Genomic DNA, 16,456 nt, shown 5'->3' with positions numbered 1-16,456 from the left:
CTCTCTGCCTCTGAAAAAAAAAAAAGAAGAAGAAGAAGAAGAATTTCCACATGATTAATTTTTAAAGTTTCACAAAAAAATATTTGTAAAACCTCTAATCCGCAGAGTTGTTGGCTGTGGGAGCTGGTGTGGCCTGGGACAGTTGTCTGCCTGAGATGCCTCACAGCAGTTGTGACAATGTTGGGATCCCCAGAGGGCCTCATACACCCAGGCTTAATGGGGGATCTGGCTAAGAATAGGGGTCATGAGCTTCATCATATATAGGACCAGGATTGCTAGGGAAAAAAACCAAACTTCGGAAGGTTGTGATCCTGCTCATGGCCATCACTAGCCAGCTCTGCTCCAAGTGCCCAAGGAAAGACATGTGTGCCCACTTGTGGCCAATTTTGTGTTGGGTGGCAGCCAGGAAGGTTACTGCTACTCGCTGGGGCACCATTTACTCTGTGGCATGAGTTAAAGAATCTGTTAGCTGCACCATGAAACAAAACAAAAAACAAAAATCCAACCAAACCAAACAACCAACCCCTCAGTTTTGCAGCCGCTAGAGGCTCTATCATCTACCCATCTGTATCTAGCAATATGACGGTGGAAGCATTTTGTGGACTTACTGTGTATATATATTTTCATTCTTAGACAATATTTATGGTACACAAATTTGCTGTTAACTTCAAAATGGTATTCAGCAAAGATGACAAGGTGAAATTGTGGCACGGTTTTAGAAACCATTAGTTTAACATCATGAATGAAGACTTAGGGAAAGATGAAACCCTCTCTCTACTAGGCAGGAATCTTGTCTGTGTCCTCCCCATAGGGCATTGACTGATGTGGGGGATGCTGATTAAAACAGCATAGAAAAAGAGTGTGGAGATAAAGCAAAAGGCTCAGTGTTTTTCAATAAATATACAAGATTTCAGAGGAATGCCACACTTTTCTAGGTTGTCTTGGTTTATGTGGCTGTATTGGGTCGACACAATGCTTCCACCATCACATCAATAGATAGCGATGGGTAGATGGACTGTAGCTGCATGGTGGTTGCTTGTGAGCCACTTTTACTTTCAGTTTTTCTAATTCATCAGTCAAATGTAATATTTGTTCCATATGTGGCTCCTTTCTCTGTATTTTATATTTTGGGGAGTTCATGAGTCTGACTCTGGGGATCTGAAAGTTTTTCGCAACGGTTGCACTGGATCTAAAGGAGAAGACGTGGGAACAGCTATGACAGGCTTCAGATCTGGCAAAAACTTTTCCTTTTCATAGTCAACCTACACTCGGATCTCCTCAGCTAAATCATACTCATGAGAAGACTCCTCAGCTTTTTCTCTCACTTTAGATGGAGACAACAACGGTTCATTGTCCTGAACCATACTTACAGTTGCTCTGATCAAAGCCCAAACAGCCAAAAAATCTACAGGCACCTTCTTTCCCTGTCTCAACACCTTTTGCATATTCCGCTTAACTCTGAACCAAATTTGCAAGTCCAAAGAGTCCTCCTCCGGGAAGCAAGGAGTAAACTCAACAACAACCTTAAGAAAACAATCTATCCGAACTTGGGAGATTCACACCCCGTTTTGCTTAAGAGCATAATGCGCAAGAATAGCAAACAGAGTGGACTGAGCTTGTCCCATTGCACTGTAATAACTTACCTCAAGAGATCTTTTGGCATCACCCGTGGCCTCCAGTGGGCTTCTGTTCAGGTCCATGGTAAGGCACCAGTTGTCGATGATCCTTTCAGGAGGTCAGGACCCAAGGTGTGGCGACCAGATGGAGAAAGATCGGGACACAGGAGATGCAAGGCCGATGAAGCAATGCACACGTTATTGAACTCAACGGGTATATATGCACTACGCAGGTTAATTAGGCACCCATGGAAAGCCCCTCTAAAGGTAGCCAACAAGAAAATGAAGTTACAGTCAGCGTAGAAAGGAGTAAACATGTTTTCAGGAACGGATTTTAACAATCAAACCAATTAACTGAGGAAGGGGATGTGATGAGCTACAGGCAATTAATGAGAAAGGAGGCACAGGTAGGCACTGCTCATTCACAGCCATGCTTGGGCAGTGAGGCAGCCACAGTCTCACACAAGAAGTCTGCTTCCTGCTAGCACTATCGGTAAGCTGAGAATGTCTGAGTTCTGGGGTCCCAGGGCATCTGATGGAATGCTTCAGAGGTGCGCTTCCACACTACAGCCAACTATTAGGTTGCCAAATTTGATAGTATAATTTTACTATTAGTTTTTAATATATACTTTTATGTTTAAGATTATTTTAAAAAACATTTTAAATAAAATAATTTCATTTATATAGGGTATATAATAGGACAATTGATATTAGTTTAAAAAAACATCAACTACAACATATTAGTCACAGGCTTGATGTAGCATTAACCATCATGTTCAACAAGTAAAAAATTAGAGAAACCACAGTTTCCCAGGAATAGAAACAACAATCAGATCTCAAGAAGCTCTTTCCATTTCTACATTATTTTTGTATTCAGAATTTACTATGACTATTATGGAACACATAATAATTGTCTTTAGCAACTGGCTTGTCTCACTAAGCAAAACATTTTAAGGTGAGGAACAAATGGCAGCTATTTGTGATTGCCACAGACCAGGATAAAGAGAGAAAGGATTTACCTGACTCCATCATGCTGTCTTGGGAAGTACCTCAAGAAAATGGCTTTCTGTCATGGCCAGAGTCCCTCAGGGCCAGCAGGTGCTTAGAGGTCAGGGAGCTGCCTAATGAGCAGGTGCCAAGAGCTGTAAGGGGCTCCTCTGCTGTGGTCCCTCAGACTGTGCAACTTTGGGCTAGAAGCAGCCTGCTTGTTGCATTTGGGGTCTTCAGTCTGACTCAGTGACCAAAGCTTCCCTCTTCTGTGCTTGGGACAGAGCTTCAGTCTGCAGCATCCACCATCCAGTCAGGAATTTGGGCATCTATACAGCCACCTTCTTCCCACAGTTCCCATGCAGGTGAGCCTGACAGACACTGGAGGAGGTGTCCCAGCTGTGGACACAGAGAGCTTTCTCTAGAGTCAGCCAACATTGAGCTAACCGAGCTTACACAATAGACAGGTCTGGAGTAGTTGATTTGCATAATTAACTAATGAATGCATTTGTTTGTGATTATCAATGGGCAGGAAAACTTTGGCTGTCCTTGAAAAATGGTCATTGCTGATGAAGCAATGAGGGTAAGAACAGAGCAATTGTAATAGACAATGAGCAGCATAAGTTGCCAAGAGTACATATAGCCAACTTTGCAGCATTTGGAAATGTGCACGTTGTGGAGCAAATTTTCAGTGAGGAGGGACACGTGGTGCAGTGAGGTCATATTTCTTTTCCAGTGCTAGTGAGCTTGGTTGTACACCACACAAAACCAATTAGAGAAGAGAAAATGACCACTCCTGTCCCTGAAATAGCCTCTGAAGTCTGAGTCACCACGGTGCCCATTCAGGTGGTGAAGAGCTGATGTAATTGACTGTCCCCCATATTAACAGGAAAAAACAAGTTGATGGGAAATGTCTGTGTGGGAATCCCCATAGTAGCAGCTGCTGGAAAACATGTCTCAGGGTTTTCTTTCACTGTACTCTCACATGACCCAATGCTAACTTAATGATGCAGGAAAACGTGCTCTGTCAGACACCTGCTTGGCAGTTATTGCACCATCTGTGAGTTGGATACAAGCTTGCATTTCCAGCCACTTCCATTCTCTCTTACAATTTCAGAACCTTCCTGGTGTGCTCTGAAGGTAAGAGAGTTAAATTTTTTCCTGGTGTGCTGTCAAATGAGACACTTTTGTTTTTCTCTTTATTGTCTTCTTACCTACAAAGACTGGCCATTGTGAAAAGTTTTCTTTTTTCTTTTCTGCCATGGAATCCTTTGATATATACTTGTATTGTTTTAAAGAGAAAAAAACGTGTATTTAAAAAGTAAGTTTGTCATGGTCCAAAATGTCTGGAGCAAAAAATATCTTATTCCATATTTAGGAGAGAGCATCAGAATTTGAATCTCTGTTTTTCAAAATATTTGGACAAAAATTAATATATGGTTTGGCTGCATTTTCCGAGACATTTTGATGGATCATCTTGATGAAATTTAAGAGGACTTGGGAAAGCTTGTATTTTTCTGTTGTCCAAATCAGTGACTCACTCTGGGCTGCAACTGCTCTGTTACTAAATCTACAAACATTTGATCCTATAAATTGAGTCTTAATAAGTCAGTTTCATGTATATTTCCAACCTACTCACATTGGACTATTCTTTTTTTTTTTAAAGATTTATTTATTTTTATTGGAAAGTCAGATATACAGAGAGGAGGAGAGACAGAGAGGAATATCCTTTGTCTGTTGATTCACTCCCCAAGTGACCACAATGGCTGGCGCTGCTCCTATCTGAAGCTGGGAACCATGAACCTCCTCTGGGTCTCCCACACGGGTGCAGGATCCCAAGGACTTGGGCCAACCTCAGCTACTTTCCCAGGCCACAAGCAGGGAGCTGGATGGGAAGTGGAGCCGCCGGGATTAGAATAGGTGCCCATATGGGATCCCGGCACATTCAAGGTGAGGACTTTAGCTGCTAGGCCACACTGCCGGGCCCGAACTATTCTTACCATATGAGATGCTTTGTGATTTCTCTTTGTTTTATATGAGTGCATAACTGATTCAAATGCATACCAATTTTGCCTTCAGTTACATCATTTGGGTGAGATCACTTTAATTTTCATAAGCAGAATTGAATTTCATTATTTCTTATGATACATGGAACCACACATTATACACTGCTTTTCACCTACTTTCTTGTTAATGCCTTTAATTGGAAAATCAATGGTGAGTTTGTAACCACTGATCAACAGAAATTTCTCATGTTGTCAAAGAGCATCTCATTAAATGTGAGAGCATTGATACTTTAGGAATGTTCCAGGATTGCAAACAATACTTGGTCCAAATGGGAACTGACACATCTTGAAATGTGGGAAATGCTGAATGGGAAAACACAAATTTTGGATATCTGCTCTATTGGTTACATCTTATTTTGTATGCATGTGATTGAGGTTCAGTTACTATTTCCTGTTAGTAACCTGCAACATATACAACTGGAAAACCAAACTCAGCTTTCAGAATTCCTTCTCCTGGGATTCTCGGAGGACCCAGCAGTGCAGCATATAATATTCGGGCTGTTCCTCTCCATGTATGTGATCTGTGTCATTGGGAACCTGCTCATCATCCTGGCCATCCTTTCAGACCCACGCCTCCACACACCCATGTACTTCTTCCTCTCCAACCTGTCATTCGTGGATGTCTGCTTCACTACCACCACCGTCCCTAAGATGCTGGTGAACATCCAGACACAGAACAGAGCCATCAGCTATACAGGCTGCATCACACAGATGTTCTTCTTCATAATCTTTGCAGAATTAGATGACTTTTTGCTGGCTGTAATGGCCTATGACCGCTTTGTGGCCATCTGTCACCCCCTGCACTACATGGTGATCATGAATCCTAGACTCTGTGTGCAGCTGGTTCTGTTGTGCTGGGTCATTGGTGTTCTGAATGCACTTATGTAAAACTTACTGGTGCTGAGGCTGAGCTTCTGCACACACATAGAAATCCCTCACTTTTTCTGTGAGTTGAATCAGGTGGTCCACAGAGCCTGTTCTGACACCTTTCTCAATGACCTCATAATGTATCTTGCAGCAGTGCTACTGGCAGTAGGTCCCCTGTCAGGAATCCTATATTCCTACTGCAAGATTGCCTCCTCCATCCGTGACATCTCATCAGTTCAGGGGAAGTATAAATCCTTTTCCACCTGTGCCTCTCACCTCTCTGCCATCTCCCTATTTTATGGCACAAGCATAGGTGTGTACCTCAGTGCCAGCGCTGCCCCAAGTTCAGCCTGTGCTGCAGCCTCAGTGATGTACACTGTGGTCACCCCCATGCTGAACCCGTTCATCTACAGCCTGAGGAACACAGACCTGAAGAAGGCTCTGAAAAGACTGCTGTTGCATAGATGATAGTGGAACCCACAGTGTTTGGGCTGAGCAGAGTCAGTGACTTCATTTCACAAGCCTGAGTTTTAGACACTGAGATGCATGTATCAGAGGAGGAAGCAGAGCTTGCTTAGTCTTTTCACAGTATTGGCTTTATTTTTTAGAATGGTTAATGCCTCTGGGTATACTGCAAATAAATGACCAATTGCATCGCACTGTGTGTTATCTGGTAGATCAACACACTTTCTTTATTTTAGCTTATTATTAAAACTATGATTTACAAGTTTAAATCACATGACTGCAGAAAAACAAAATGAAGAGACTATTGAGGCAGTGAAATATGACTAACTTCTTAGAGTTTTATTTAGGAAACAAATTAAACCTGCTCCCCAAAATAAAAGAGAAGTATACATAAACTTTTGAATTATTTTTAGCAGGGTTATCTTGCCTGTTTTAAATATTAATTTAGTTTTCACTTGGTAGAAAGAAAAAGAGAATGTAAGAGGGAGGGAAAGAGAGAAAGAGAGAGAGAAAGAAAGAGAGAGAATTTCCTTTTCCCTACATGGTCATAACAGCTGAAACTAGACCAGGTCGAAGCACATGGATGGTAGAGGCCAGGCCCTAACATACAAGCCAACTTCCACCACATTGTGAGGCTCATTACAAGGCAGTGGGTCAGAAATGAAATACAGCTGCCTAAGCTGCCTGGTCCAGAGGCAACTATTTTGGTGCTGGGAGAAAAGCAGCTAGTAGCTGGTGGGCATTCTGGGCATGGTTGATGCCAAATCTGTGTTAACAATCCCACTATGCAAGCAGGGTGGATTATTTGTTTGGCTGTTTTTTTGTCTTGATTTTTAAAACAATAAATGGAGAAGCAGGGTAACTTGAGGCTGGGACATGCCACCATGGCTCCAGGCCAACAGCTGCAGCAGGAGGCCTGGGTACATTTTGGAGCAGGAGTCGCTGAGGGCATGTTGGACAGGGGAAGAATGCCTTCTGGGGTCTTCCACAGACTGGGTCATTGCACCAGCAGGAAGACAGGTCAGCTGGAAGTGTTTAGATTGGGAATATGGAGCACATAGCGCTGTCTGTGAGTGACAGAGCAGGGATGAGTCATCTGAGAAAGGGCCACGGCACCCACCACAATGCAAAAGAACTGAATTTGGGGCTAGATTCTCTAGGAGAGATGTGTGCTTGCTTCTGTGGGACGAGAGCCCAAGGTGGTTTACATGGAGACAGGTGACAGGTTTACTTTACTTGGTGACAGTTCAAGTATGGTTGGACAACGAAACTCATCTGACAAGGACGCACCTGAGGTCCCAGTGCAGTAGCCTAGTGGCTAAAGTCCTCACCTCGCACACAGCAGGATCACATATGGACACTGGTTCTGATCCAGGCAGCCATGCTTGCATCTATCTCCCTGCTTGTGGCCTGGGAAAGCAGCTGAGGACAGCCCAAAGTCTAGGGATCATGCACCTTACTGGGAGACCCAGAAGAAGCTCCTGGATCCTGGTTTTGGATTGGCTCAGCTGGCACCATTGCAGTGAGTTTTCAGACAGAAGATCTTGCTTTCTCCTCTCCTCCTCTCTGTATATCTAACTTTCCAAAAAGAATAACTAAAATTTTTAAAAATACATTATCCTATGTAAGTATTAAGAATCATACAGCTCTAGTTAATTTCAAACATATAAAAAATTATTGTAAGCTGAGTTAAAAAATATTAACATATTACTCACAAGCTTAGTGCAACACTAACCATTATATTCAACAAATGACAAATTAGAGAAATCAGTTTCCCAGGAGTAGAAACAGCAATCAAATCTCAAGATGCTCATTCCATTTCTACATTATTTTTGTGATCAATGCTAAATATGACATACTAGGGGACATGTGATTATTGTCTTCGGAAACTGGCTTGCCTCACTAAGCAAAATATTTTATTTTATTTTTTTATTAAATTTATTCATTAATTACATTGTGTTGTAATTACATAGAATCTGGGATTCTCCCCCCCACCCTCCCCCCATGGTGGGTTCCTCCACCCCGCTGCATAACCATAGTTCAAGTTTAGTTGAAATTCCCTCCCTGCAAGAATTTGCAAAGCATAGAGTCCAACATCCCATAGTCCAGACAAGTCCATCTACTTATTGGGAAGACCCTCTCTGGTCTGAGGGCAGAGTCAGCAGAGCATCCTCCTGGTCAAATAAAAGCACTAATATACCATCTGCAATAATTAACATCATTATGGATTGAATTGACATGATATTGAGCAGTCAACATGCTAAAAATAAATGCGATTTCTTAACCACCTTCTGTGACCCCCCATTCACAGTTCAATTTTAGTTTATATACTACAAATGACATAATATCCATAACATAACATGATATAAAGCAAAATATTTTAAAGTGAGGAACTAAATGGCAGCTATTTGCCAATGCCACAGAGTGACAGATAACGAGGATTCATCTGAGTCCATTATGCTCTCTTGGGAAACACCTGCAAGAACACAGCGTTGTGTCATGCGCACAGTCCCTCAGGGCCACCAAGTACCTACAGGTCAGGGAGCTGCCTGGAACTGTAAGTAGCTCCTCTGCTGTGGTCCCTCAGACTGTGCAACCTTGGGCTAGAAGCAGCCTGCTTGTTGCATTTGGGGTCCTGAGTCTGGCTCAGGGACCAGAGCTTCCCTCCTTCCCTCTCCTGTGCCTGAGTAGGAGCTTCAGCCTGAAGCATCCACCATCCAGGGAAGAAGTTTGGCATCCATACAGACACGTTTGTCATAGAGTTGCCATGCAGGTGAGCTTGGTAGACCTGGGACACACAGTCCCAGACTGTGGAAACAGACAGCTTTTCCTGGGGTTAACTTAGAACTGAAATAACCTAGTTAACACCTGGGATATGTCTGGGGTTGTGACTGCTATACTTTACTATTGAATGTATTTGTCAGTGATTATCATAGGGGAGAAAATTGTTGGATCTCCTGGGGGGAGAAAGCATCACTTATGAAGAAATGAGGGCAAGAAAATATTAATTCTACTAGACAATGAGTGGCATAAGTTTCCTCGAGTACATATAGCCAATTTTGCAGCATTTGGGGATCTGGAGGAAGCAGGGGGAATTTTCTGTGTGTGGGGGAGACATGTGGTAGCATGAGGTCATGCAAGATTTACAGTGTGAAAGGACCTCTTTCCACAGATGAAACTGATTAAAGAAGACAAGATTACAACTCCTGGCTCAGGAAGTGCCTCCACAGATTGAGTCACCACACTGCACATTTAGGAAGTGAAGAGTTGCTGTAAATGTCCCAGTATTGACAGGAAAGGACCAGGAGAGAGGAAATGTCTGCATGGAAATCCTGATAGTAGCAGCTGGTGCAACACACAGGTCTTGGTGTCTTCTATCTTCTCTCACTGCGCTCTCACATAACTCGGTGTTATCTTAAACATACAATAAGAACAGCTCCATCAAAGACACCTGCTTGACAGTTATTATATCACCTGTGAGTTGGATACACTCAAGGCTTTCCTGTCACTCTCATTTTCTCCTGCAATTTCATTGCTATCCTGGTGTGCTGTCAGGTAAGAGAGCTTTATTCCTGTCCTTATTGTCTTCTTACCTACAAAGATTGGCCAATGATGTCAGCTTTTATTTTGCCATTAATTCTTTTGATGCATAATTGAGTTTATTTTACTACAGTGAAAATGTATTTAGAAGGTAGATTGTTATGCTCAAAAATGTCTGATGCAAAAATAGGTCTTAATCCATAATTAGGAGAGGTCATCAAAATTCAAACAACTATTTTGCAAAAGGTATACACAAGAATAAGTGAATCTTTTAGCTGCATTTGTAAAACATTTTTGATGGACCCTCAGTAACATGTAAGAGAATGTGCCAAAGCTTGTATTTTTATGTTGCCAAAGTCAGTAATTCATCCTGGGTTTCACACCAACGTATATTACATCTAAAAAATTTAGTTCTGCAAACAAAGTCCTAGTAAGTCCGTTTTATATTTCCAACCTACCATGTTGAGTCCTTCTTATCATTTGACACTTTGTAATTCCTGTTTGCTTAACATGATTGAGTAATTTCTTCACACTCGTAGCACTTCTGCCTTCACTTGTCCCATGTGTGTGAGGATCACTTTATTTCATAACCAGAACTGAATCTCTTTGTCTCGTAAGATACATGAAACCACGTTATACACTGCTTCTTCCCCTGATTTAGTCTTCATGCATTCAATTGAAGATTCAATGCGGATAGGATGAATAAATATTCCTCAAGTAGTCAAAGAATATCTCATTATACGTGAGAAGCATTTGATGGTGTAGGGTAGGCCTGAGAGGGGAAGGGATTATTAGGAAATGATCCCACTGGGAATGACCAAAATTAGTACCAAACCATCCGTAAATGCAGGAGTTATATTCTGAATGGGAAAACATAAATTTGGGATTTCTGCTGTGTTGGTTACATTCGTTTTTTATGAATATGATTCAGATTCAGCTATTTCTGCCTGATAGTGATCTACACCACATGAAACTGAGCAACCAAACTCAGCTTTCAGAATTCCTTCTCCTGGGATTCTCGGAGGACCCAGCAGTGCAGCATATAATATTCGGGCTGTTCCTCTCCATGTATGTGATCTGTGTCATTGGGAACCTGCTCATCATCCTGGCCATCCTTTCAGACCCACGCCTCCACACACCCATGTACTTCTTCCTCTCCAACCTGTCATTCGTGGATGTCTGCTTCACTACCACCACCGTCCCTAAGATGCTGGTGAACATCCAGACACAGAACAGAGCCATCAGCTATGAAGGCTGCCTCACACAGATGTTCTTCTTCATAATCTTTGCAGAATTAGATGACTTTTTGCTGGCTGTAATGGCCTATGACCGCTTTGTGGCCATCTGTCACCCCCTGCACTACATGGTGATCATGAATCCTAGACTCTGTGTGCAGCTGGTTCTGTTGTGCTGGACCATTAGTGTCCTGCTTGCAATACTACACAGCTTACTTGTGGTGAGGCTGAGCTTCTGCACACACCTGGAAATCCCTCACTTTTTCTGTGAGTTGAATCAGGTGGTCCACAAAGCCTGTTCTGACACCTTTCTCAATGACCTCATAATGTATCTTGCAGCTGTGTTGCTGTTGGTTGGTCCCCTGACTGGGATCCTGTACTCCTACTCTAAGATTGCCTCCTCCATCTGTGCCATCTCGTCAAAACAGGGCAAGTATAAATCCTTTTCCACCTGTGCCTCTCACCTCTCTGCCATCTCCCTATTTTATGGCACAAGCATAGGTGTGTACCTCAGTGCCAGCGCTGCCCCAAGTTCAGCCTCTACAGCAGCTGCCTCGGTGATGTACACTGTGGTCACTCCCATGCTGAACCCCTTCATCTACAGCCTGAGGAACACAGACATGAAGAGGGCTATAAAAAGACTGTTGTTCCATAAATGATAGTGGAACCCACAGTGTTTGGGCTGCAGCAATGTCAGTAACTTGATGTTCAAGTCAGGTTCAGACATTGTGATGGATTTATCAGAGGAGTAGGCAGAGCTTGCTTAGTCTGTTCACTGTCTTTTTTCTCAATGATTAATGCTTCTGGGTACACTGCAAATAAATGACCAATTGCATTGCACTGTGTGTTATGTGGCAGGTCAACACTCTTTCTTTATTTTAACTCATTAAGACTATGATTAAAACTTTAAATAACATGACGGTAGAAAAAAAAGGAAGGAAGGAATTATTGAGGAAGGGAAATATGACTGATTTCTTAGACTTTAATTTAGGAAATACATTAAACTGTTCTCTTTATATCCATAAAAGTTTTAAAAGTAAAATTTTAAAAGTCATGAGAATATCCCCATCAATTTGTTAAACTCATGTAATTCAATGTTGCTATCCTTGCTGCTGGGATAGAAATTTTGGAAAACACTTGCTTCTTCATTGGATTTCTGAGAAATCATGCTATTCCTGGTATGATGGTAGGTTATCATAGCACTAACCTTGTTGCAATTCTTTCCATGAGGCTTCTAGAATGTGACACCCTCTTAGTTAATGGTTGTTTTCAATAGCTTTCTCAAGCCACCTAGCATTACTTAATAAGACTTAAAATATACATGCATAAAATCCTGTGGAAATTCATTGTAACTGAAGTGCAAAGAACAAGGACTTCTGATTATCTCAGCGACATACATTTCCATATAACCCAATGAGTGCCACTCACATGTCACTTTTCTAGAAATGCCACACTGTGTCTGAGAGAAGTGTAAGAATCTTCATGAAAATAAGACTGGTTCGGGTCCGGCAGCGTGGCCTAGCGGCTAAAGTCCTTGCCTTGAATGCCCCGGGATCCCATATGGGCGCCTGTTCTAATCCTGGCAGCTCCACTTCCCATCCAGCTCCCTGCTTGTGGCCTGGGAAAGCAGTTGAGGATGGTTCAAAGATTTGGGACCCTGCACCCACGTGGGAGATCCGGAAGAGGTTCCAGGTCCCCGGCTTCGGATTAGCGCAGCACCAGCCATTGCACTCACTTGGGGAGTGAATCATCTGATGGAAGATCTTCCTCTCTGTCTCTCCTCTCTGTATATCTGGCTTTGTAATAAAAATAGATAAATCTTAAAAAAAAAAAAAAGGAAATATGTCTCAGTAAATTCAGCGAATGTTGGCAATGCCATGATCAAATATAGAAGCAAATGAGTCTCAGTATTCTCCTCATCCCCTCCTGGATAGTGCATCTGGGAAGGCTGCGGATGTGTGTGGATTCCTTCACCAGCTGGAACACCAGCTGGATTAACTCCTGGCTTCATGGAGGCCTAGCCCTGGCTATCATGGCCCATAGGAAGTGAGCTAGTTGATGGAAGATCTCTCCATGTCTCATTCCCTCCCTCTCACTCTATCAATTTTTTTGTATTTAAAAGAATCCTCTCTAAAAATACGACAGAAAAATAGTAACACACTTGTTATATTTTACGGTGGCAATGAAGCCGAATCAGTTCTCATCTTTCGTTTTTAGCTTTCTGTAGGCATTGCAATGCCATTTTCCGACAGTATGTTATTAATTCGATTTTTAAAATCTTAGTTTCCCTTATCAAAAAATATCAAATGGTTTACAGCATAGGGAGCCAAACTTTGAAGAAAATTCTATGCCTAAAACAAGCACAACAACAAAAAGAGAACTATACATAACCTTTCAAGTTATTTTTAACAGGGTTATCTTCCACCACATTCTCAGGCACAGTACAAGGACCATGGAGCACAACTGCCTAAGCTGCCTCGTCCCTAGTAATTATTACAGCGCTGGGATGAAAGCAGCTAGTACCAGGTGGGCATCCTGGGCGTGGTTAATACCAAATCAGCGTTAACTATCCCACCATGCCAACAGAGTTGCTTTTTTTTTTTCTTGCTTGCTTTTTAAAACAATAAATGGAGAAGTGGAGGACCTCGAGGCTGGGACATGCCACCATGGCTCCAGGCCAATAGCTGCAGCAGGAGGCCTGGGTACATTTTGGAGCAGGAGTCGCTGAGGGCATGTTGGACAGGGGAAGAATGACTTCTGGGGTCTTCCACAGCTTGGGTCACTGCACCAGCAGGAAGACGGATAAGCTGGAAGTGTTTAGACAGGGAACATGGAGTATATGTAGCTGTCTGCGAGTGTCAGAGCAGGGATGAGCCATGTGAGAAAGGGCCACGGTACCCACCACAATGCAAAAGAACTGAATTTGGGGCTAGATTCTCTAGGAGAGATGTGTGCTTGCTTCTGTGGGACTAGAGCCCAAGGTGGTTTACATGGAGACCTGGGGATGGAGTCAGGCCAAGTCAGGGTAGACAAACTGACAAGAATCCAACTAAGGTCCTGGTCCGTAGCCTAGTGGCTAATGTCCTCGCCATGCATGAGCCAGGATCACATATGCACCAGTTCTAATCCCAGTTGCTCTACTTCCCATCCAGCTCCCTGTTTGTGTCCTGAGGGTGTGAGCAGCCAAGGATGGCCCAAGGCCTTGGGACACTGCACCTGCATGGGAGAACCAGTGGAGGCTCCGGGAACATGGTTCCTGGCTTCGTATTGGTGCAGCTCCACAATGGACAGAAGATCTTCCTCTCTGTCTCTCCTCCTTTCTGTATATCTGACTTTCAAATAAAATAAAATAAATCTTTAAAAAAACAAATAAACAAGCAAACAAACAAGCAAACAAAGCCACCTAACACTCTTGGGAGCTGGGATTGTAAAAAAGAACAAGTAGGGCCAGCACATGCAAGGTCCCGTACTGAGGCAGATAATGCCAAGCGGGGTCACTGCCCTGCTGGCACATGTGAGAACCAGGGCTGTGAACAGACCTGGTGGCACAATTTGGGAAACAGCCCGCAAGTCTGCAGTTCCCCATGGGGAGCACAGATGCTGCAGTTTGAAGCAGGTCAGCCCACGCAAGTCTGAAGCATACATCAACTTTTATGTGGGACAGGCCTGAGGGCAGCCTAGGCAGGGCCAGGCCTGAGGACATTATGGCAGACAGGAGAGCCTGGACAGAAAGTGGGCTGTGCCCAGCTGTGCTGGACTGCAATATCTGGTAGCAAAATCTGAGACTGTGGGTATGCCAGGTAGGGGTTGGTTGAATCCTTGCCAAAACACACTCTGTGGCTCAGAACATGCCGAGTAGGGCAATCTTCAAACTCCCTTGCTGGCTTGTAGCTCCCAGTAGTGAATGTGAGACACAGGGTTATCTGAGGACCAGTTTGGGCAATACTACAGCACCTGTCAGCATGCAGGTAGGCTGACCTAGGGGCAGGCAGTCTGGTATTTACCCCAGGACACTGCTATTTGGATGAGCCATGCTTTGATGACATGCTCAACATTGCCTGCTGACCCAGATGAGCTCAGATGAGCTAGCTGTCATGTTTCCATGATGTCCACTACTCAGGCATCAGCACTGAGAAGACACAGTCCCAATACCTGCATTCTAGGGTTAGAGTCCAGTGATCCACTTGGAGAGTCCCCAAAAAATTCACCTGGGGTGACCTCAGACTTAACTCTTATGTGCAGTTGCCAGGGCAGGGTCAGATTCAGTCCATCACCTACATCAGGCAACAAACATACTGTTGCAAAGACCCAGTTAACACATGAACTGATGGGTGCTGTGGCCCAGCAATAGGTACAGCTTGGCAGGGAAGTGACCACATTTCTCTTGCCAGGCATGTTCCCAGTACCAGATCTAGCACCTGCCAGGAGCTGCTACAATCTTGCCTGAGAGGACTCATATCTATTCCTGACAGTTGTCAGCTGGACTGTGACCTAGCTCAGCTGGCCTGCACCCATTCAGTCTCTTGTGTTTGCCAATGAGCACGGTAGCCAGCCCAGTCAGTCCCACACCCTGACTACCCCAACCCTAATCCCAGCTCTCTCACTCACCAGTGGAAGAAGCAGCCAGCAAGGGAGTCTCCAAAGTTACCCTTCCAGGCCTACTCTTAGCCCCTGGTCTTGTGTGTTTCAGTTGGCATACAGCCCCATCTGAGATGGCCCAATTGAATAGTACAATTTTACTTTTATTTTTTCAAATACATTTTCCCCATATATAAATTATTTTAAAAACTTTTAAAGAATCATTTTCACTTATTTAGGGTATATGATACCCTAATAATATGAGAATTGATATGTGTAAGCAATGAATAATAATCAAAGCATGATAATTACATTTGCATCTCCTTAAATATTATCCTATATAAGTAACGGGCCTGGTGTAGAGGCATAGTGGCTAAAATTCTCACTTGCATGTGCCAGGATCATATTTGAGTCCCAGTTCTAATGCCAGTAGCCAACTTGCTTCCAGCTCCCTGCTTGTGGCCTAGGAAAGCAGTTGAGCCCAAAGCCTTAAGTCCCTGCACCCACGTGAGACCTGGAAGAAGCTCTTGGCCCCTGGTTTTGAATTGGCTCAGCTCTGACCATTGCAGTCACTTGGGGAGTGAATTACCAGGTAGAAGATCTTTCTGCCTCTCTCTCCTACTCTCTGTTTATCTGACATTATAAAATAATAGAGAAATTGTTACAAATATATTATCCTGGGTCCGGCGCGGTGGCACAGCGGTTAAGGTCCTCCCCTTGCATGCGTAGGGATCCCATATGGGTGCTGGTTCTAAACCTGCTAGCTCCACTTCTCATCCAGCTCCCTGCCTATGGCCTGGGAAATCAATTTAGAATGGCCCAAGACTTTGGGGCCCTGCACCCACGTGGGAGACTCAGAGGAGACTCCTGGCTTCAGATTGGCTCAGCTCCAGCTGTTGCAGCCTCTTGGGGAATGAACCATCAGACAGAAGATCTTCCTCTCTGTCTCTCCTCTCTGTATATCTGCCTTTCCAATAAAAAAATAAATCTTTAAATATATATATATTTAAATATACATATATAATATGTAAATAAATATAAATATGTCATATATTATATAATTATATATAATCTATAATATATATAATATATTATAATAATA

The 16,456-nt window shown here is 43.2% G+C and overlaps 1 protein-coding gene and 1 pseudogene across 1 annotated transcript; both read left to right on the top strand.

The window, feature by feature from the left end:
- The first annotated feature begins 5,086 nt into the window (after positions 1-5,086).
- On the top strand, positions 5,087-6,004 carry LOC131481109 (olfactory receptor 7A10-like; annotated as a pseudogene).
- A 4,501-nt stretch (positions 6,005-10,505) lies between these two features.
- Positions 10,506-14,249, top strand: LOC101529010 (olfactory receptor 7A10-like). Its single transcript, XM_058668419.1, has 2 exons — positions 10,506-11,419; positions 14,213-14,249. Exons 1-2 carry the CDS (start codon positions 10,509-10,511, stop codon positions 14,247-14,249), a joined length of 948 nt encoding a protein of 315 aa, XP_058524402.1. The 5' UTR covers positions 10,506-10,508.
- Positions 14,250-16,456: the final 2,207 nt, after the last annotated feature.

The sequence above is a fragment of the Ochotona princeps genome, chromosome 9 (genome assembly GCF_030435755.1).
Source record: "Ochotona princeps isolate mOchPri1 chromosome 9, mOchPri1.hap1, whole genome shotgun sequence".
Classification (NCBI taxonomy): Eukaryota; Metazoa; Chordata; class Mammalia; order Lagomorpha; family Ochotonidae; genus Ochotona; species Ochotona princeps.
Note: the sequence above shows the minus strand (reverse complement) of the source record. Positions and strands in the feature narration are given on the sequence as shown.

What these genes read in the sequence shown, in the direction of transcription:
- LOC101529010 (XM_058668419.1), top strand. Translation starts at nt 10,509, where the DNA reads ATGAAACTGAGCAACCAAACTCAGCTTTCAGAATTCCTTCTCCTGGGA. An exon ending in AAGAGGGCTATAAAAAGACT is followed by an intron (nt 11,420 to 14,212) that starts GTTGTTCCATAA and finishes ATTGTAAAAAAG; the next exon opens with AACAAGTAGGGCCAGCACAT.